Raw genomic sequence first — 22787 nt, 5'->3', positions numbered from 1 at the left:
TTAATTTAAACCCATATATAGGTGAAAATTGAGGGTCTATCGTAATATAAAAGTGTGGGAGCAGACGCAAGTGCTTTGCATTTCCCATCGGCGTCACTTTCTAGGGTGTAATTAAGTAGCAATTTCTTGTAAACCATGGCGCCCCATCACGTGGCATGAGCCATGATAGAGATATATAAACAAACTTCTTGGGGCCAAGTTTATGCAGTAGCTAGAAGCTAATTAAAACGGGAAAATATATCAAATTCGTGTGTGTGTGTGTGTGTGTGTGTGTGTGTGTGTGTATGTGTGTGTGTGTGTGTGTGTGTGTGTGTGTGTGTGTGTGTGTGTGTGTGTGTGTGGACAATGCTTCTCGCGCGATCACTCAATATTAGGTAAGTATAAATGCACCACAAAATATTCAGAAATTCTCTCCTAGCTTCGGGTTCTCCTTTTATAGATGAGGAGGGATGAGTGCTAACTTGATTTTTGAATCTTCTCATTGTCACTCAGCAAGTGGTAGCCGTCTAGAAAGACGTCACAATCTCCCAAAATCCGTTGCCATCTGATAACTACTTCTGCAGCTTATCCATAGGGTAATGATTGTTTCCCTATTTTAGCTTATAAGCACTTTTCAAGGTAAAAAAAAAAAAAAAAAAAAAAAAAGTTGCTCTTGCGTATCACCAATCTGCCAATCTGCCTCTTCCGCATAGACTTCTAGGTGTTAGACAAGTTGCATTCTCAAACGGCTCTTTTTGTTCTTCTTTGAATGATGTTGATCATCCTTAAAGTCTTCAATATACTAGGAAAACAGTGGATATTCCTTCTCATCATTGAAGAAGATCTGCCAAGACTTCTTCTACTCTTGAGCTTCTACCGAACCCCTTAGCTTCCTTCCGGCGAGACTCCTTCCACTTGCTTCCTTTCGAAATTGTTTATTTCCTTCCGATTAGTCCAATTGTCGAAACTTAGTAACTAATTTTACAATAAAAAATGAAGGATCTAAAGTTCTTATACACATACACTTCACTTTATCAAAATCTATTACAAATAATCCTAACAATTGTATACTTATTGTTTTAAATAAAAAATCGCAATGCAACATCGTTACTAATATAAAAGAAATTTCTTAATTAGCAACGCCATGCAAGTGTGCAACTTGATTATACAAAACTTATCGTACGTAATTTGGAAAATAATATTATATTATATTATATTAATGCATACGTAGTGAAGATGTTATAAAACCCAATAAAGCATACACAAACAAACTACAAAAATTAATTAAAGCATAGAAATTTATTGGCAAATTTCCCCACACAAAAAGATACCCTATATACTACCACCCACCCTACCTCTTGGAAAAATCTACACTGCACGTCATAGTATTTTGTCATGCACTGGGGCAGGCTGGGCCTGTGATTAAAACTCTAAAAGCATTTTTTTTTTTTAAAAAAAAAAAGTTTATTCCCATGATTTGTACTGTTCACTGCCATAAAGTTAAAGCGATGGAAAATTCCTGTAAAATTGATCATATTGTTAATTTAATGGCCACAATATTACATGTTTGATTCACAGTAGGAGTGACTAGGGCAAATTTTTAAATTTTTGTGACCTTGTTATGATAAATAAATAAAGCCCTACCAAAATTACGATCTTTAAAACTATTATCGTAATTTTTTATAATAATAATAAGATGGTAAAATGTTACTGTGCACAAAGAAAAATAACCAAAAGATATATAATGGAATAATAATAATAATAATAATAATAATAATAATAATAATAATAATAATAATAATAATAATAATAATAGTAGTGGTGGTGTGCGTAAACTCGCAATGCAAAAAAATTAAAAAAAAAATAAGTAGATGTCCAAAGTTGGAGCAGTACACAAGTTTCAAACCTCTGACCTCTAGGTTTGAAATACAATAAACACACATTCTTACCATTTCTCTATGGAGCTTTTAAAGTTTAATTGAAAAGTCCTCTAAAATTTGGCAAATTATGCCCTGGACCCGTGTCCACAATGGGCCCAAAACGACGTCGTTTTTTTTAAAAAAACGCGTCATTTAGTTTTAAAAAAAAAAATCGCGCGCGTTTTGCCGTTAACGGCATTATATTTTTTTTTTTTGGATTATGAATGTACAGTTATGCCGTTATGAATGTACAGTTATGCCGTTATGAATGTACAGTTATGCAATTATGAAATTATGAACACGGAGCTCTAACATTACGAACATATATAGTGATAAAATTATGACCATGGAGCTTTAAAATTGTGAATATAGAGTTTCGAAGATTATGAATGTACAATTATGGAGTTATGAATGTACAGTTATAGAGTTATGAATCTACAGTTATGGAGTTATGAATCTACAGTAATGAGATTATGAATCTACAGTTATGGAATTATGAATGTACAGTTATTGATCGAATTATGAACAAAGAGCTCTAACATTATGAACTTACAATTATGAACATATAGTGATAAAATTATGAACATAGAGCTCTAAAATTGTGAACATAGAGCTTCGAAAATTATGAATGTACAATTATGGAGTTATGAATGTACAGTTATGGAGTTATGAATGTACAGTTATAGAGTTATGAACGTACAGTTATGGACTTATAAATGTACAGTTATTAACATATAGTAATAAAATTATGAACATATACTTCTATAACGAAGCGGTCTGAAATTTTTTTATAAAAAAAAAAAAAAAAGAGATAACAGTGCCTAACGGCACTGTTACCCGTGTCCAGCAAGCATGCTGGACACGGGTCCAACGCATAACGATTACTAAAATTTAGGGCCCCTCTAAAATTTAGACCCTGTGCTATAGCCCAGCTTGCACAGCCCAAAATCCGGTCGTTGAGAGTGACCCTTTGACCTTCTTGATTTGAAGTGTATAGTTATGCCTGCATAACTTAGATTGGTTTATTGTTTTTGGTCTTTTTTGTTTAGTCACAAGAAGAGATTTATTCTGTACACACTTTTTAATAATGTCTGCGGGCTTTCCTTATTAATCATTAAAAAAAAAAAAAAAAAAAAAGACACAAGGATTGTGGAAACCTAGTTGGTTTTGTTTGGAGGAAATTAAATTAGAGATGATTGCCTGTCTTAAGTCTGGACTAGGATACACTTTTAGCCATCATCGTCTCCTTCATTTGTCGTTTGTTCTGGGGTTACTTAATTAGCCCTTCTGATCTGATGCATTTCAAAACTCAAGAATTTAAATTACATGGAAAATGAAGCTACTGCGGTAGTGGACCAGTGGTCCACTGGTCCTCCGCCGCAATAAAATAATAATCACCATTTTTGTTTGCTTTCGTACATGTGGAGTTTATATCAATGTTATTTAGTCGGTCAATGATAAATTATAGGTATTTAAAGTGTAGCATCAATCTATAGTAGCTAGTACTGATGATATATACAAGGGAGATCACAAAACTAAGAACTCAGAGCACGCAAGAAAATAGTCTGCAGTAATTTCTTTATGCATGCATTTGTGTGAGTTTATATCAACGCTACTTTCTTAGTTTTCGGATTTTGAGTCTTAAGAAAATGATAAGTGTACTCAGAACTAACTCGATCCGCTAGATACTTTTTATATATAGTTGAATAAAAGTCAAACACACCACTGAGTTTTACTCAAAAAATTAAAGAATAAAGGTCAAATAGGTCACTCAACTGCGCACTTAATAGCAATTAGACCATCGAACTAAAAAAGAATGCAATTAGATCCCTGGACAACGCAATCTCATGTAATTCTATCCAAAAATAACCTGTTTACCTGGAGATCCGGTTACCGAATTTAATTTAAAACTATATTTTTAAATAATTTTTTTTTTAAAAAAAAAAACTACGGCATCTCCGCCGGAGACGAAGGGATCTTCATCTCAGGCCGTCTCCCTGGCCGGGGAGACGGCCCAAAAGACGAAGCCGTCACTTTGTCTCCGGCGGAGACAGCCCAAGACGAAACCGCCACTTCGTCTCCGGCGGGCAACTCTCAGGCTGTCTCTCCGGCCATGGAGACGGCCATGGACAAAAGTGGCTTCGTCTCAGGGCGTCTCCATGGCCGGGGAGACGGCCCAAGACGAAGCCACCACTTCGTCTCCGCTAAAGACGAAGCCACCACTTCATCTCCGCCGGAGACGAAGTGGCAGGCAACTCTCAGGCCGTCTCCCTGGCCATGGAGACGGACTGAGACGAAGGTGGCTTTGTCTCAGGCCGTTTCCATGGCTGGGGAGACGGCCCAAGACGAAGCCATCCCTTCGTCTCCGGCAGTTCTTCTTCATCTGCGGCGGAGACGAATGGTTTTTTTTTTTTTTTTTAAATTAAAATTTTTATTTTTATTTAAAATTATTTAAAAAATATTTAAAAAAATTAGGTAACCACCTTTTTAGGTAAACAGGTCAATTTGGATTGAATTGCATGCATTTGCGTTGTTCAGGGATCCAATTGCATTCTTTTTGAGTTCGATGGCCCAATTGCAATTTGGTGTGCAGTTGAGTGGTCTATTTGACCCTTATTCCAAAAATTAATTAACCTCTTAAATTTTCAAAATTTGCAATTTAACTTATAAACATATTATTTTGGAGAGCATTGAAGCCCAAAAATTGATTGGTGACTTGTAATTGCAATTCACTAGGGTTCTGACGAACCTCTGATCAATTTCCGGCGACAAACACCGACGAACATCATTGGTAAGGTGTTGGCCCGACCAATAAGAATAATGGAAATCTATTGGGCTAAGGAAAGAATTGAAGAAAGCCTGGAGCAAAACAATAACAAAAAGTGCTACCAGGGGGTATAGAAACCCACAACCTCTAGTGACTAGTATATAACAACCTAAGCATCAACTGCACTCAAATCACTTAAGATATCACATACATACAAGAAGGTAGGATGCTTTATTTACCCGTGTGGAGATTGTTGATATCCAGGTAGTGGGGGACACATGTATGGCAAATTTTGAAGGCAAAGCCGATGTCTACATTTGTTAACTATCCAGAAGGTCTTCAACAATATACAAGACACCTTGCCTCCCCTTAAAGATCATATCTCTTGAATCATAATAACCTCCCTAGCTTGGTGGTTTTTGGTCCTACCACTAGGGTTCGATTCCTAGCAACAACATTATTATTTCTAGTCCACTATTTGGGCTATAGCTTGTATTATTTATTACATCATATTTTATCTTTTGGGCTGATATCTCGAGCTTTGTATGCATTCTTTTGGGTCTTAGCGCCCTGAGCAATAAAACTACGGAGTATTTTCTTATCCATAATTTTGTACTTCCATACCTGATTTATAGTAGACCCGGCCTCGACAAAAGTCACAAAACCATTATTGGTGTTGTCCGTGGGGATTGGAAAATGCTACGAAAAGCACGTGTTTCTACCCATTTTACAATTTCCCTTATGGCGTGTTTGATTCATGCAATAGATCAGGAATGTAATAGCATTCTTTGGAATAGACTTATTCCATTGTTTGATTCGGTCACTTTGTCATGGGAATACCATTCCTAGGAATGAGCTATTTCCTTTGTAAAAGGAATAGTCATTCTTAAGGGGCCTTGGTATTAGCTATTCCTATTCTCTTGGGAATAGCTTTTATACTACAAATACCAAAAATATCAGTTGCATACATAATTATATATATATATATATATATATATATATATATATATATATATATATAATTATTATGCATACATATACACATGTATGTTTGTTTATATCTGAGTTGTTTTCAATTAATAACTCTTTAATATGAATATTTATATATTTTTATTATAATATGGAGAAATAATTATTATTGTTGTTGTTGTTATTATCTCTCTCTCACACATACACATACATGTATATAAATGTTTTGTCGGGTCGGGGTGTGGGGAGCCCTTGGGGTTGGGGTTCAACCTTTTGGAAAAATAAATAAAGCCAAAGACCTTGTAATCGAGCGGCATAGTTGTGGCTTCTCAAATGAGAGGTCTCATGTTCAAACCTACTACATTGTAATAAAGTCAGCTGTACAATTAGAAAATGACATCTAATGAGGGAAAGATTAGAGGCGTCTATAACATTACTCTATCAAAATTATACACCATTTTTAAAGTTTATGTATGTAACTGAAACTATTTAAAGTTTAAGAAATTTACATAAATAAAGACTTTTTTTAAAATAACATCAACGCACACTGGTAGGATCCAGTAAAGACTAAAACATTGTTAAAGTTATGCACTTATTGAAGTAGGATCCAGTAAAGACTAAATCGTGGACGGCAGGATTCGAACCTGCGCGGGCAGAGCCCACATGATTTCTAGTCATGCCCGATAACCACTCCGGCACGTCCACTTATATGTTATTGTCATTCTAATTATATTATTCGTAGTGCATACAAGAGGGCAGACATTCTGTTTGTCATTGATTTTCAAAATTTTATTTCAATTTTAAGCTATTTTATGAATTAAATGTGCAACTAGTGTAAAGGGTAGGGAACAACTGGGGTAGGGTTATGACTCATGAAATTTCGTTCTGTAGTGTGATATTTTTCTTATTTTACGTCCAATGTTTAAAAGATTATTTTTATTTTATTTTTTTCATCTTTTTTAATTTCAAAGTTTAAAAAGTAAAAAAGGGGAGGATAATGACTTTTATTATTTCAAAAAAAAAAGACTTTTATTATTATTATTATTATTATTATTATTATTATTATTATTATTATTATTATTATTATTAGAGAATTTGAATTTAATAAATATGATAGTGAGATTAAAAAAAAAAAAATATCAACCAAATACCTCACTAATCATTACACAATATTAAAAGTAGATGGTTCAATAATACAAGGGTTTCTCAACTTCTGTATGTTAAGTCTACATGTGGCTGATTTTACATTTAAGTCTTTTATGTGCTCTAATATTATTTTTGTAGACTTGCTTAGATATAACTCCTCCCTACTTCTCCTCTCTTGTATTTTACTATATATAGTTTGTAAACCTTTCTTCATGAATGTCAATTACAGTTTTTCCCTAGCCTTGACAGGGAATGATACTGCCTGGCTTGATCGCTTTGTGAGGACCTTGTCGGCCCAGTTTGCTCTCAAAGACCTCGGCTCCTTACACCATTTCCTGGGTGTTGAGGTAATTCCTACTATTGAAGGAGTATTTTTGTCACACCAGTAAATCACTGATATCCTAACACAGTTCAAGATGGATGGTACAAAGGATGTTTCAACACCACTGGCTGCTTCTGAGAAGTTGTTACCGTCACAGTCGCCCAATGTCATGACTGATGCTACTCAGTATCGTCGCCTGCTAGGTGTGATGCAATACTTGGTGATCACGCGGCCTGATTTGGCGTTTGCAGTCAATCGACTGTTGCAGTTCATGCACCTCACCTACGGATCATCACTGGCAGGCTGCAAAATGGCTTCTTCGCTACCTCAAAGGTACAGTGTGCCATTGCCTATTCCTCCGGGCTAGCCAACCGCTGTCACTACGTGTGTTCACTGATTCTGATTAGGGAGGTTGCACTACTGATGATCGTTCTACTACCGCATATTTGGTGTATCTGGGCGATAACCTCATTTTCTGGAAGTCCGCGAGACAGAAGTCTGTTGTCTCGCGTTCGTCGACTGAAGCTGAGTACCGGGCCTTGGCCAATGCCGTAGCAGAAGTTCTTTGGATTAGAAACTTGTTACAAGAACTCATGTTGAGTCTAGTTAAGCCTCCAGTCATATTTTGTGACAACCTGAGCGCCACGTATGTTTATAAAAATTCAGTCTTCCACTCTCGCATGAAGCATATGGCTTTGGACTACTTTTTTGTTTGGGATCGGATTTGGTTGCCACTGGTGCGCTGGTTGTACAACACATTCCCTCTTCTGCTCAGCTGGCTGATCTTCTCACCAAGCCGCTTGGTCGTCACTTGTTTCTTCAGTTTCAGTCTAAGATAGGAGTCTCCCGACGAATCTTCAATCTTGCAGGAGCGTGCTAAGCGTACATGTGGCTGATATTGCATTTAGTCTTTTATATGCTCTAATATTATTCTTGTAGACTAGCTTAGTTATAACTCCTCCCTACTTCTCTCTTGTATTACTATATATAGTATGTAAACCTTTCTTCATGAATGTAAGTACAGTTTCTCCCTAGCCTTTACACTATATTCATTGTGAATACATACTATGTGCAATGAATAATGTTATTAAATATGATATGCTAGTTGACATTTTATATAAAATAATGACGTATTTTTGTATCAAAGTCTACAATACAAAGTGGATACTGGTCCAGAATATAATTTGCAAATAGGTATGTATGAGGTATTGAGGCAAATGGGCTTACATGCCCAGATATATATTACAATGCAAGCTAAGGTTCCCAATTATGTGATGCAATGCAAACCAAATTGCAAAATGATCACTTATTCTTGAGAGCCATTAATTAATTAAGTAGTCCACAGTACAAGACAAACCAGCATCATATCATATCTGCTTCAATTCGCATGGGTACCAGAAGTTGAGGAACACATCAGATCATTGCTTCCTAGCTTGAAAACCTACACCAAATCTGCCTGCAAAACCAACCATTCCAATCAAAACACAACTATAAATATGCCCAAAGTCCATCACATATTCACATGATAATCTGATTTTAGACAATTCTAAAACGTTTTTCGTTTGAACTTACCACATCGAGGGAATGAAAGATGGGGTTTGATTTCGGCAATGGCTCAGCAACTAAAATGTAATAGTAACCCATGACCCCGGTATGCATTTGGACATTGCTATAATTCGATATAATAGTTAGCTTCTCCATTGGAGCAATCTTGACCGAGCCAGGTTGAGGGTAACAGGTTGACATTCCAACGAGGTAACCATCTTCATTTCCTGCTTCTGTTCCGTTCCCATAAATTGGAAACGAATCGCACAGAACCCGTCCATCCTAAAGCATTAATATTGCACTGTATCAGTCCATTAGAATGGAACTAACATGTTATATTACTAGTACCTCTCCAAAAAGAGTAGAACCAAGAACCTAACGAGTTCTTGCCCGACCCCCTTGGTTTGATCGAGCCAGCAGTCAGCTATGGGTAACCTAGGCTGGTTTACTTCCTTGTGGCCCTTTGTCGACTAAGGCCGCAGGATAAAAAACAGAACGAGTACCTCTCCAAAAAGCGTAGAGCCAGCCCCGCCAACGTGTTGATGAGCGACAGCATAGATGAGATCCCCGCCTTTTGGCAAGCTTACGGTTAAGCTTTTGGAATGAACACATTCATCAGCAGCGGCCGCAGCAGCAGCAGCAGAACATGCATCAACTCGATATTCAATCTGAATAAAGATACATACTTCAACAACTATATACATCATCCATCTTCATATAACACTACAATTTCAATCAACTAACAGCAATTATGGCATATAATCACCTGGCAACGGTGTCTTCCCCGGACTGAATCAGACGATTCCAATGTATCCGTGACATCAAACAGATAAACTTTGACAGGCACAATCGAGGGGTTCCAATCAACATAAGTGACAGTGTACTTAAGGTATAAGCCTCTCTTTTCGCCCCGAAACCCTCCTTTCACTCTGCATCTCCCCCCATCATAGCAACATCTAAGCCCTCCAACATAATCATCACCAATGGGCATCCCATACTCATCTTCTGTCACATTATACATCTCACACCTGCACTCGATGCACCCCATCTTATCCTCTGCGCCCCGAGTATCAATCGCATGTACATTCAGCAGCCATCCTTCCCCAAACCCCGGGGGCGGATTACCTGTTGAGATTAAACAAGAACAAGAAAAATAATAGTGGCTGAAAGTAAAGAAGACAAGATTTACGTGGTTCGGCAATGTGCCTACATCCACCGGAGTGAAAGTATTCTTTTATTATTTGTGATGGTGATCCAGGTGATGAGATACATTCAATATATTTATAAGCATATAATCTCTCTTTCCCTCCTATTCCTGAGACAAACTCATATTCTTAATCCTTATGAGACAAACACATGCAACAAATCTCCACCTTGGCGAATATGCTCTTTAGGAGAAAAGATAACTCAACATTACCTATTTCAATTCCATAACCATCCGGGATATGTGTGTCTGTCTTTCGTGTCTCCGATCCAAGCCCAAAATACTGTGGAAGCTCTGCACAAACCCCTGAGTTCCATACAAGAGTTGCTGTCTCATTATAATGCTCCTTTTGAGCTTCAACACCTTTGGGTATCATTAATTTCCCCACAACCCAGTGGTGAAGATAGGTTTCATGAAGTGGGATAGAATTCCCTTCCTCATCAACTACCTCGGCATCAAAACCTCGGACACCAATATGACCTCTCGGAAAGTCGATACCATAAAAGAATTTGTTACAAACAGATCCTGGTTCCAACTCAAACCTAGGAGATAGCAAAGTTTCCACTTTCACCCCATTCTCCTCATCAATTCTTAGACTACGTTGTGAGCTGCAAACAGTCATTGTCAACAGCAAGATTGTTCCTAGCCACAGCAACCTGCCACACCACATCCTTATCTGCAATTTTTAAACATAAATTTCCAACAAATTAAACCAAAAATTAACTCGATCACCGGAAATTATGAAATTTCCGACCACCTGAAAGTGATCTTAAATCAAGTCGAAAGCTTTGTTCCGACCACTTTTGGTATCCGGAAAAACCTTTGTTGCTATTTTTGACCACTTTTTGCTTTCGACTTGATTTAAGATCACTTTCAGGTGGTCGGAAATTCCATAATTTCCAGCAGTGACTATATATAGCAACGATTTTTAGTTCGAACTAGACAAACATTGATCTAATCTAATGTTTCCAATTACAAAAATTTGTACTTATCAATGAAGATAGATGAGAGAGCTGCTGAGAGCATACCTGACTTGAACAGTAAATCTTATCAAGAAATTGAGAGATAATAATGAGGAAGAACTTCAGTACAGCACGATTTAAATTGCTACCAAAATGACTGTCTGGTCGGAAATGGCACACGTAATAAATTGCAGTGTTGTCGCAACTTCTGGGCCATGCAAAATAGCAATGCCTCAGGAGGAAAGTTCAACACGATAGGAAAAGTTTCAATGATTTTGGTACATATAACAATGACCAGGCATGCATTTTCATGCTAATAGTAAAAATTATTTTAGCCCACACAAGCTTAGCTCACTTAGTTTCAGTAAGTAATATTTGGGACAAGATTTACATTTTTTCAAATACTCTGTTAGGTCTTGGGGCTAGGTATTCAGCCTTGGGAGAAATAAAAATTATTTTTATTTAAATGACGATAATATTAGTTATCTAGTAATTAACTTCTTATATTTGTGTATTAGTTTATATAACACAGATGGAGTCAAACTAGTGAGATAAGATCATATCCTGCACTCCTACACCCAATAAGTGGGAAATGATTGGTTAAGTTTTACTTTGTTGGTCACTATTATGGCTCTGTTAAATGTGGACAAAAATTAGAAAATGATTGATGCATAATATAAATAATGTTGGAATAGGAATATTTGCCCCACTTTACTTTTTACATGACAAATAAGAGCTACTCCTACCAAAGGTTCCTTGTCTTTGGTGTTGATTTTAAATTTAGTCTTAGATTATTATTTTTGTCATTTAATATCTCTAGATTATTATTTTTTGGACACTTTTAGTCCTTCTCATCACTTTTTCTATTTTTAGTAAGAACATTTTTGTCTCTTCATATTTTTCTTTTATTATTTTTCCGATTTAATTGGTTTATAACTTTAGGTAACCTTTGATTTTTAATAATAATATTTTTCAATCGGTTTTTAGTAATAATATTTTTCAACCGGTTTTTAGTAAAGTTCTAAACCAAATAAACCGGTTGAAAGCAGAAAAATAACATAAGAAAAAGAATTAATTTCACTTTTGGTCCCACGACTTTTGAGTTCTTATCACTTTCGGTGCACAACTTTAAATTTTTTCAATTTTGGTGCATAACTTTGTTATTTTTATCAGTTTTGGTCCTTCCAGCCAAATTGACTGTAAAATATTTCTGAATTTTATATGTTAGGTGCAAAATCGTCATTCTGGAAAGATCTTCAATATTTAAACAAAAGAAAAAATCATATTAAGAGGAAAAGAAGAGTTTGCCAATGGTCGAAACTATAAATCCCATAGATCTGTCTAGTTTCTGCCCATCTTCCCCATTATTCTCATCATCAAACACCTATAGATATGATTTTACGGTGATTTTGTTTAGATACTGAAGATGTTTCCTTGGGATGACGATTTTACCCCTAACAATATAAAATCCAGCAACATTTCGCTGTCAATTTGGCCGAAAGGACCAAAACTGATAAAAATAACAAAGTCAGGCATCAAAATTAAAAAATTTTAAAGTTGTGCACCAAAAGTGATAGAATATCAAAAGTTGTGGGACCAAAAGTGAAATTAATTCTAAGAAAAATGTGAAAAGATAAAAATTCCCTTACTAAAAAAAAAAAAAATTCATGAAAAGGACTAAAAATGTCCAAAAATAATAGTCTAGGGATGTTAAATGACAAAAATAATAGTCTGGAACTAAATTTGGAATTGTCACCAAACACAAGGGATCTCTACTGGAATTAAATCTGACAAATAATTATTGATTGCTAGTAAAGTTTTTTTTTTTTTTTTTTTTTTTTTTTTTTTTTTTAAAATTTGAAATAAAGAGTCCAAGAGAAGAGTGAATAGTAGCGTAGATAATATAGAGTGTAGACTGAGGTTTTGAACCCTAGACTAAGAAAACACTTTTTTTTTTAAAATTTATCTAAAAGCGTAGATTCTTATGTTTTTAAGATTCAATCTCAAAAAGGAGTTGTAGATTCCTTATATTTTGAAGACAAGTTGTTTAATGCTTTACTCTTTTTTGTTTTTATTATGATGTCTTATTTTAATATCTTTATTACTTTATTTGCTAAAATCATGAGTGAGTAGTCGTATTTAGGATTTGAGTTGAGGTTGATATGAGATTTTAATGTTTATTTGATATCTATTGCATAAAAGTGGTTAAAAAAAAAAAAAAAAACAATCTAGGGTTCCATTATTTGGTAGGCAAGAATAGAAGTGTTTGGTAGATATGAAAATTGAGAGGGAAGAAGTGATATATAGACTAAAATGCCTTTATAATGATAATAATAACAACTCCCTTTTTTGGTAAAGAGGAAAGGGTAGGATTGTCCATACAACACCTTTTTCCTTCTCATCTAGATTGGAATTGCAATTCTTGGGGGAGGGATAGGGTTTTCAATTCCATGGAAACAGAAAATTGTAATTCCGTGGAATTACAATTCCATCTAAGCAAACAATGTAATTTTACATGTTAAAGAATTAAGTAGGAAAGGACTTTCAATTCCTTCCAACCAAATAACCAGTTAAATGAGAAAAAAAATTAAGAAATGATTGATGTATAATATAATAAATGTGGAATAGTACTATTTGCCCCCCTCCACTTTTTACATGACAAATAATTATTGATTGATAGTCGTAGTTGTTAGTTATTAGTTTTGGCATAAATTCACCATTTTATGTGCTTCATTATATCATATATACGAGGAATAAAACAAGTATTAAAGTTATCAACAAGTAATTAAATGCTTAAGATATTTGTATTTTAATTGTATACTAACTTTTATATTAGAGTCAAATAATATGACATGCTTAAGGACTTTGGTATTTATAATTCTATAAAAATGTAGTAGAGTCAAATAAATTTTACATTTTTAGTTAGGACTTCATAATTCAATGATTTTATATAAATTTAAAGTATATTTGGAAATTAAAAGTTTATTGTCGCATAAGAACCTTTATGTGCCACTAGGCGTCGAATATCTCTAATATGTTAAATCATATTAACATTAGTTTGACATATTGTATATAATAGCTATTACTATATAATGATAATGATATTTGAAAATAGTTTTAGATTTTTCATTTGCTTAAAATGCTAATATTTAAAAACAAATATTAGCGCCAAGCACTTTAGGCGTTCGTATTTGACAAGTACAGACGCATAACATTTTCTAAAAAATAAAATAAACAAATACTTTAGGTGTCTATTCTTGGTTAAGAACAAACGCATAAAGTATTTTAATTTTTTTTTAAATTATGCATGTAAGGTACGTAGTTCAGCTTCTTAAAGTTAGTACTTTTCGACAGTTTTCACATTTATGTCATACGTATGTGTCTGTGGACTGTGGTAGTACATGCGTGAATTATCTTCTATTATTTGGTCATTTTTATTTGTACTAGTGTATAGCTATATATTAGAGGTCGTGATGCACTTTTGTGGCTTGAGAATGTTCAAGCCCAATTCAATGTTTTTTTGTGACTTGGATAGAAGATTAGTTCATAACTTCTACTTAATTAGTTAATATTCTAGAATGAAGATCCATCTACTTTGGTATACACCAATTAATCATCCCTAAGGGTTCATCTCTCAACACAACATTCAAGCGCCCCAAGTCAATCAAATAATCGATCAATCAAATGACCTTTCAAAGTTAGAACCAAATATGAGCAAATTGAGCAAAAGTCATTCCAAACTTTCACAATCGGCTCCAAAGACGACCCAATTAAGCAATGTAATGGTATGATATACAAGTCTCTCCTTGCATTTCTAGAACTTCCTCAATTCAAACAATACTACCAAAACACAAAATTTTGTACACTTATGCACTTTGGTGCATTTATTTGTTTAGGATACGAGGCAAACTTACCCTTTTCTTTTTAATTTCCCTCTCAAATATGATAGTTTAGACTCTTTTAGTTGTTTAAAATTGTCTCCCCCATATCCTAACAATTCTCTTGTCTCTTTTATTTTTTGGAGAAGGTGTTCACACAGGCCCACATAGAAAGAAAGACTCTCTGCATCTTGACTTGTTTCATATCGAGAAAGTATTTTCCCATGTCATACCATCTTACAAGCTGCATACCAATCTTGTGCCAAAATTCCCATTTGAGATGCAAGCTAAGGTCCAAAGATCAATCACTTGAATTGAATGAAAAAGGAATGGAGCTTAATGTGAATTGTGTGCAATTGTGGCTCTAAAACAACCTCACAAATGGTTAAAGAAATTTATTCTCTTTTTTTTTTTTTTTTTTTTTTTTTTTGTACAATAAACTTGTCAATAAGCCACTCCAAAGACATAGACAATCAAAGACACAAACAAGAAATGATTGAATCATCTAAATGCATGCACAATGTATATATTTATCCAAACATTGAGATTTGAGAATTATGGTAACAAATGACTAGCTCACACACAAGTGTACCACTTTCCACACTTTAGAAAGAACATGGTTCTGATGTTCAAAAGAAAGATAAACAACGGAAAATAAAGGGGTAACACAAGAGGGAAGGGCAAAACAAAAAATTCCCTTTTCATACTTTAGAAGTACGTGTGTGTGGGGAAGTGCAACAAGATTTTCCCTTTCAACACATTAGAAGTGTGTGCTGAAAGGTGCACAATAAATGGTAACAAACAATCACGAAATTAAGGAATAAGGATTATAAGGTAAGGGATTCCCTCAAATGAGTTTGATGGATGGAGGTTGGTTCCCACAATCAAACCATATCCCTTATGTTGAGAAAATAACAGCAAAAGTTCAAACACTGCTACCAATCCCCCTCGACAACGACTCAATTTAATGAAAAGTATTTTTACAGGTTCTCTTAAGAATTGATGATAGATGTAGAGCTTATGTATCTTAACCACAAGATACACAATATAATCTTCTTGTGGCCGGAAATCTAGCCCTCAATAAAAGATGATTGATGCTAATAACAAACAAATAAGCACAAGTGTAATGAATGGCAATAATACGCTGCAGTTGCATTTTTTTTTTAACAAAAATTTATTTTTAAGAATTTTATTGGTTATTAATTATTATTATTATTATTATTATTATTATATAAATTTAAAATATATTATTATTTAATTTTAAAAAGCGTGTTACATGCATGTAAAATAGGTTAACTATACTTATTTTTTAATTAAGTTGAGTGCCGGGTTAAAATTTTTATAATTTAAGAAATGAATTGCAATCTTGCAATAAAATAGATTATACATATTTTTTTAAAATTGAGTGTGTAATTAAAATTCTTATAATTTAAGAGATGAATGAATTGAAATCTCTCAATAAAATAGATAATTATAGTACGGAATTTTTTATTTTTTTTTTAAAGTTGAGTGTGTGATTGAAAGTTGTGTAATTTAAGAGCTAAATTGCAATATGGAAAATTAAATAGTTAAATAAATAAACAAAAAAAATTGTCGTACTGAGGCAGATGCATTGCATGCTACAGGCCCACAGTGGTAGTTCCGCCCAGAAACTCACTTAAATACTGCTCTACTCAAGTTCTTGCTTCTTCATCCCTCTCTTCAACATTTAATTTTCAAGCCGGGTATGTATGCTAGCTCTCTCATCTATCTTCAATTCATTGATTTTTTATTTTTATTTTTCCTTTTCCTTAATTAGCTTTTATATATAGAAAATAATAATAAGGTGATAACCAACCATAACGTGCAAACTGTAAACTTCTGAAGGATTACACCCCAACTACTACATGATTGCATGATACGGCTCCCATACATGTTTGAAAGACTCTGTGGTGCAATTGTATTCGAGTGCGGTGCAATCATATAGTAAATGCAGTGCAATCCTTCAGAAGTTCGCAAGTTCAACACATTAAAGGCCCGTTTGTACTTGATTATGGACACACACACACACACACACATATATATTATATATATATATAGTTAGTTAGTTAGTTAGGTTCCCGTGTAGATGGGGCTTCCTGTGCGGTCGTGCTGTCACTCATCTTAGATTCGCATAAATGCACCACAAAGTGTTCAACAATGCACTATTAGGTGTAATGATATTTTGATGTGTAGTGCATTTGTGCATTTCATTCGGGTAAATCTCCGAACATTGTGTGGTGCATTTATACATACCCAATGGTTCAATTCGCACCTACCGTACGAAGCCCTGTCCAGCACCCTGGGCGGAGGCTGAGAAAGGCCAAGTTCAGCACCTAATGTCTCAAAAATGTTATCGCCGGTCTATAAAGTTGCGCCTACGCTACGAGCTTGATCCTTGCTTTAATTTGTCAGGTCCAGTAAAAATCAAATAAGGATGTGGCAGCTAGCAATAATCATGGTGTTGACAATGGCTGTCTCTACTTCACAACGTAGCATAAGAATCGACGAGAACGGGATGAAAGTGGAGACATTGCGGTCTCCTAGGTTTGAGCTGGAGCCAGGAGAGGTTTGCGACAAATTCTTTTACCGTGTAGACTTCCCCAAAGGCCACATCGCAGTGAAAAAGTTTTTTGCAGAAATAGTCGATGATGAAGGGAACTCCATCCCACTTCATGAAACTTATATGCACCATTGGATTTTCGCCAGAATATTGATCCCCAAAGGCGTCAAGCCTTCAAGGGAGACAGTAGCCATTGTGGGAAACTCAGGCGTTTGTGCTCAACTCCCCCAACATTTCGGGCTGGGATCCGAGACGAGAAAAACCAACACAGATGTTCCAGATCCTTACGGGATCGAAGTAGGTCGCCCTGCGCCTGCCGGGTTCGATGAAGGGTGGCTGCTTAATGTACACGCGATTGATACCCGCGGTGGAGAGGATAAGATGGGGTGCGCGGAGTGCAGGTGTGATCTCTATAATAGAACTGTAGAAGTTGAAGGGAAGAATTATCTTGGAGGCATTATGTGTTGCTTTGATGGGATGAGATGCAGACTGAGACAAGGGTTTCATGGTGGAAAGAGAGGGCTTCACTTACAATATACTGTCACTTATGTTGATTGGAACCCCTCCATTGTGCCTGTCAACATTTATATATTTGATGTCACTGATACTTTGAAATGGTTTGATAAAGCCCGGACCAGACACGCTTGCCAAGTAAGTCCATAACCAGGTAAGAACCAATCTTAACCTGCGAAATGCGAAGTTGTGAAGGATTGCAATCATCACTGCTGGAAATTGTGGAATTTTCGACCACATTATTGGAAATTATGGAATTTTCGACCACCTGAAAGTTATCTTAAATCAAGTCGAAAGCCTGACCACTTTTGGTATCGGAAAAACCTTTGCTGCTATTTCCGACCACTTTTTGCTTTCAACTTGATTGAATATCACTTTCAGGTGGTCGGAAATTCCTTAATTTCTAGTAGTGCCACTTGAAAGTGATATTAAATCAAGTCGAAAGCCTTTCGAGCACTCTTGGTATCCGGGAAAACCTTTGTTGCTATTTCTGACCACTTTTTGCTTTCGACTTGATTTAAGATCACTTTCAGGTGGTCGGAAATTCCATAATTTCCAGCAGTGCATGTAGTAGTAAGGGTGCAATCATTCACAAGTTCGCAGTTAGCAAGTTAAAGTTGGTTCTCGCCTGATTAGAAATTTATATTTATATTTATATTTATATACTAGGGTTTAGAAGAAGACTTATTATTTATATATATAGTAGTTGTAGGTTGAAGTATCTTTAATTAATTTATTGTGATTCAGCTGGAGTACCAAGTTGATAATGCATGTTCTGCTGCTACGCCTGCTAATGAATGTGTTCATTCCAAAAGCTTAACCGTAAGTTTGCCAAAGGGTGGGGATCTCATCTATGGTGTTGCTCACCAACACTCTTCAGCTCTTGGCTCTACCCTTTTTGGAGAGGTACGTATAGTATGTATGTACTCTGTTAAGATCAAGTGTTTATCACTACGTCAAAAGCTATAACTTGTAGAAAAGGCGCAACTTTATATTTTCTTATACTGTCACACATTTTTGAAATGCTGGGTGCTGAACTATTTGGCCCTTTTAAGTATTTTATTGGCCTCTGCCCAACAATTCTCCAGCCACAGGGTGCTAAACTTCATCATATCTAGATTGTTTCCATCTTCCACTACTTATTATGTTTTTAGCTAGAATTGAATGTTTGCTAGCTAGCTAGCTACTTAATTAATTGTGTATACATACAATGAATGCTTTAGGATGGACGGGTTCTATGCAACTCATTTCCAATATATGGAAACGGAACGGAACCCGGAAATGAAGATGGTTACCTTGTTGGAATGACGACCTGTTATCCTCGACCTGGCTCAGTCAAGATTGCTCCAAACGAGAAGTTAACTATTATATCAAACTATAGCAATTTCCACATGCATTCAGGGGTCATGGGCTACTTTTACATTTTAGTTGCTGATCCATTGCCAGAATCAAACCCCATTTTTCATTCCCACCACCTCCCTGGTAAGATCTAGCTTCCTCTTCCAGTTTAGTTGCTGATGAGCCATTTTATTTAGGCATATTTAGTTCTCTTTTGATTTGAATTGGAATGGTTGGTTTTTGCAGGGAGATCTGGTGTAGGCCGGCTTTCAAGCTCGGAATGAAGACATGATCTGATCTTATGTGTTCCTCAACTTTGATCTGGTATCCATGCGATTTGAATTGAGAAGATCCATATATATATATATAATATATATATATGATGCTGCTGTTGTGTCTTGTGGACTCCATACTTCTTTAATAAAGTATGTATGGTAGTTATTATAATAATAATAATAAAGTGGATATGGTACTTTATGTCAACTTTTGCTTTATAATTAATTTTTTTTTAAATAAAAGAGCTAATTCATTAATCATACGATGAAAAGTTTATAATAAGATTGATGGAATTATAAAACATTCTTACAATATAATCAGACATTGAAACAAATTTCCAATGTTACACGAAACTTGAATCTATGACTGTTTTTCAAGATTGAAGCTGAATTCGTTTGGAAAACCTGAAGCTTCTTTGATATTGTTAATGATCTTGTTACCCAAGTCTGACTCTGTTGCGGCTCTTAATATCTATATTATTCTGAACTGCATATCAAGGTTCAGATCTTCTTCGGTACTCGGGATGAAGCAAACATACTCCATTATCAGATAAATTATTTCACCTTATGAAAAAAGAACTCGCCAAAGATGAAAACTCGCTAAAGACACGATAGGAAATAACTCGCAAACGAAATGAGAGGGAATAACTTTAACAAAACAACATATGAAAATCAAATCTAAAACAGGCAAAACAAATCCTAAACACTAATAGGAACCAGTACACATGGAATCCAGTAAGGGTAAATAGTGGGCTCATCACAAGGCCCATAACTACGACCTTAAAACATCATTGGTGGAAGAAACAACAAAGACCAATAATAAGTCCATTCGATAGAGGAAAATATTATAGTGGCCAATTTCAAGTGATATCATGGATCGAAGACAATGCTTACAAGATTCGAGGTCGAATCATTTTCAAGAAGGGGAGGATGATGCGACCCAACATATGAAGATCCATTAAGAGTACTAATTGGGCCAATCACAAGGCCCAAGTCCAAACAATTAAGGCAACTCTTCATTGGTGATGTTCAAAGATGGTGGAAATCCAAGTCAAGCCCATTTGCAAAATATGAAGAAGAACTCAAGGCTTTTTTATAATTGTTTAAGTGCTCATTTTGGTGATTAAATTAGACCCAAATCAGCCCTATTATTTTTGGTCATCATTAATTTAAATTGTTTGGAATTAAAGAGAAAACACTAGTTGTATTTAGAAAGGATTCCTTAAATCCTTTTCTAAATAAAACTCTATTTACTTGTTTTCTAGATTAGGTTTAGGACTCTTTTTTCCATTGTATTTAGAATTATAATGCTACCCCTATACCTATAAATAGGGCACATCCATATCAGTTTCAAGGAGGCTTGAATTCAATAAAATTCTTAAGTTTTTTCTTTACACTTGTGTAAGAAACCTTATGGCTAATTGTGGACTCAATTAGTGGCTAGTCGTGGACTCGACTAGCAAATTGATTCGTGGACTCGAATCAATCTTACTTTCTTCAACCTTAGATTTAGGTTCGTGGACTCGTTCTTGAATCGAAGGAAACTAGATCCGACTCTAGTTGATTGAAGATTGCAACATCAAGGTACTTGAAGCTACATGGGATTCTTCCAAGTCTTTGAGGATTCGAGACAAAGGGTTTCTCGTGAGGTTTAAGGTATTTTGATCCATCTCTATCTTTATTTTGAGAGCACTCTTGGGACAATACACCATCTTATTTGAATCTTGGATTAGGTTCATATCAATTTGGTATTCAGAGCCTAGGTTTGTCTCATTATCATTTGAAATTTGGTTTCTTTGGTTCCCTAGGTTTATCGTTCTTATCTTACATACTACTTTTTTCGTGTCTTATTCATTAAAAAAAACCCCCAAAAATTTTCTTTTGCATTCTTGATTGTGTTCTTGAATCTTGATACATGTTCTCCAGTTTCTTGAAAAACAATCCCGAAAGTGTTTTCCCTTTTTCCTGTCCAATATCAACGAGACCTCACACCTCCCAAGCACCATATTACCACATATTCTGACAAGAAAACAACCCCATCTCACTCTTACCTATATCCAAAGCGCATTTACGCGCAATCACACCCTGTCCAGATTTCCGCGAGCTGTGACCAGTTTCAAAGAATTACCTATATCTTGAGATCCACCGGTTAGTTTTATCTGAAATTTTGATATGTTTTAGATCTCTTCTGGGGCGTTCTTTTGATATATTATACACTGTCTAATTCCTTCTGGTTAGTGAGTTATTGATCTTCAAAGTCAGAGCATTGTTTCTGTTTTTCTGGGCGATTCTTGAAATTCTTGATTCTCTTTTGAAGGGGTTGTGTGGTTCCTCTTGGTCCAAAATTTTTGTTGTTATTTACAGTAGTTATTTGGAGGTTACCTATCAAAAAAAGTTTTAAAAAATCAAGAAACTTGAAAAAAAAAAAAAAGAGAAAGCAATAAAGAAGAAGAATAAGGTTGGGGAAAGAATTTGGCTGGTAGGAGAATTTTGGAGGGACAAGGAAGGGGGAAAAGTATAAGGTTGGAAGGAGTTCTTGATCGATTCCTAATTGGTTGTGGTACACGTGAACCCCTTTTATATGCTATTTGTCTCTATCTTTTGATATTGGTCTTGCATATCTTTCTGCCATACTTCCTTCTTTGGTTTCCTTTTTCTTTCAAATCTTGTTTAGTTTCATTGCTTGTATTGTCCTTTTTCTTTGCTTCTTGCTCTCAATTTTATTACCTACCTCGCGATACACCTTACTCTCAAAGGCTTGTGAAGTTTTCCAAGGTACGTTTTCATGAACTTTGAGGTTGAATCCATATCAACTTGAGTTCCGGACTAGAATTTTCCTTTTTGGAAAAAGGCTTGTGAGAGTATCTGCCACCTTGAGCGATACACGAGTGGAGTGTGTGTTTGTAAGAGTGTGTAGTGCACCCCTAGAGCCATATAATCCACCTCTTACCTGCAAGCTGAGAATAGCGAGGGAGCGAGCCAACTTTTTGGTTTCACTAACATAAATACTCACATATCTTCTTGTTTTTAGATTTTTTTTTTCCTATACAGATGGCTGAACAAGTTCCAAACCTGCCCCAGACATTAGAACAAAAGATAGACAGGTTACTCAAACGAATAAATAATCTGGAGCAACACCCTCAGCAAGTGCAATCGATACACAATGATCAGCAATATTTGCCACCGGCAGGAAGAGTGGATCCTAGATGTCAAAGGATCCAACCGCGTAATGCGGAGTTAGGAAACATTAAACTTGAAATTCCTAACTTCACCGGTGAGAAAGGACCTACCGAATACATAGAATGGGAGAATGCTATTGAAACTCTTTTTTATTTAAAGCACTATTCTGATCTTACAAAAATTAGGATAGTTGCTACATCTTTTACGGG

General features: G+C 35.4%; 2 protein-coding genes and 1 non-coding gene across 3 annotated transcripts; 1 reads left to right on the top strand and 2 right to left on the bottom strand.

The window, feature by feature from the left end:
* Positions 1-6257: 6257 nt before the first annotated feature.
* TRNAS-AGA lies at positions 6258-6339 on the bottom strand. The gene has a single exon. It is a non-coding gene; the product is annotated as a tRNA-Ser (tRNA).
* A 1847-nt stretch (positions 6340-8186) lies between these two features.
* On the bottom strand, positions 8187-11045 carry LOC109163135. The gene is made up of 7 exons (XM_019311874.1): positions 10880-11045; positions 10065-10527; positions 9414-9772; positions 9151-9315; positions 8675-8929; positions 8519-8558; positions 8187-8427 (listed from the first exon to the last, which is right to left on the bottom strand). Exons 2-6 carry the CDS (start codon positions 10519-10521, stop codon positions 8544-8546), a joined length of 1251 nt encoding a protein of 416 aa, XP_019167419.1. The 5' UTR covers positions 10522-10527; positions 10880-11045; the 3' UTR covers positions 8187-8427; positions 8519-8543.
* A 5346-nt stretch (positions 11046-16391) lies between these two features.
* Positions 16392-19606, top strand: LOC109163136. The gene is made up of 5 exons (XM_019311875.1): positions 16392-16415; positions 17125-17923; positions 18533-18691; positions 19009-19267; positions 19370-19606. The coding sequence occupies exons 2-5, from the start codon at positions 17147-17149 to the stop codon at positions 19405-19407; spliced, it is 1233 nt and encodes a 410-aa protein (XP_019167420.1). The 5' UTR covers positions 16392-16415; positions 17125-17146; the 3' UTR covers positions 19408-19606.
* Positions 19607-22787: the final 3181 nt, after the last annotated feature.

Source organism: Ipomoea nil, unplaced genomic scaffold (genome assembly GCF_001879475.1).
Source record: "Ipomoea nil cultivar Tokyo-kokei standard unplaced genomic scaffold, Asagao_1.1 scaffold2975, whole genome shotgun sequence".
NCBI classification, from domain to species: Eukaryota; Viridiplantae; Streptophyta; class Magnoliopsida; order Solanales; family Convolvulaceae; genus Ipomoea; species Ipomoea nil.
This window is presented reverse-complemented; position numbering and strand designations above follow the sequence as displayed.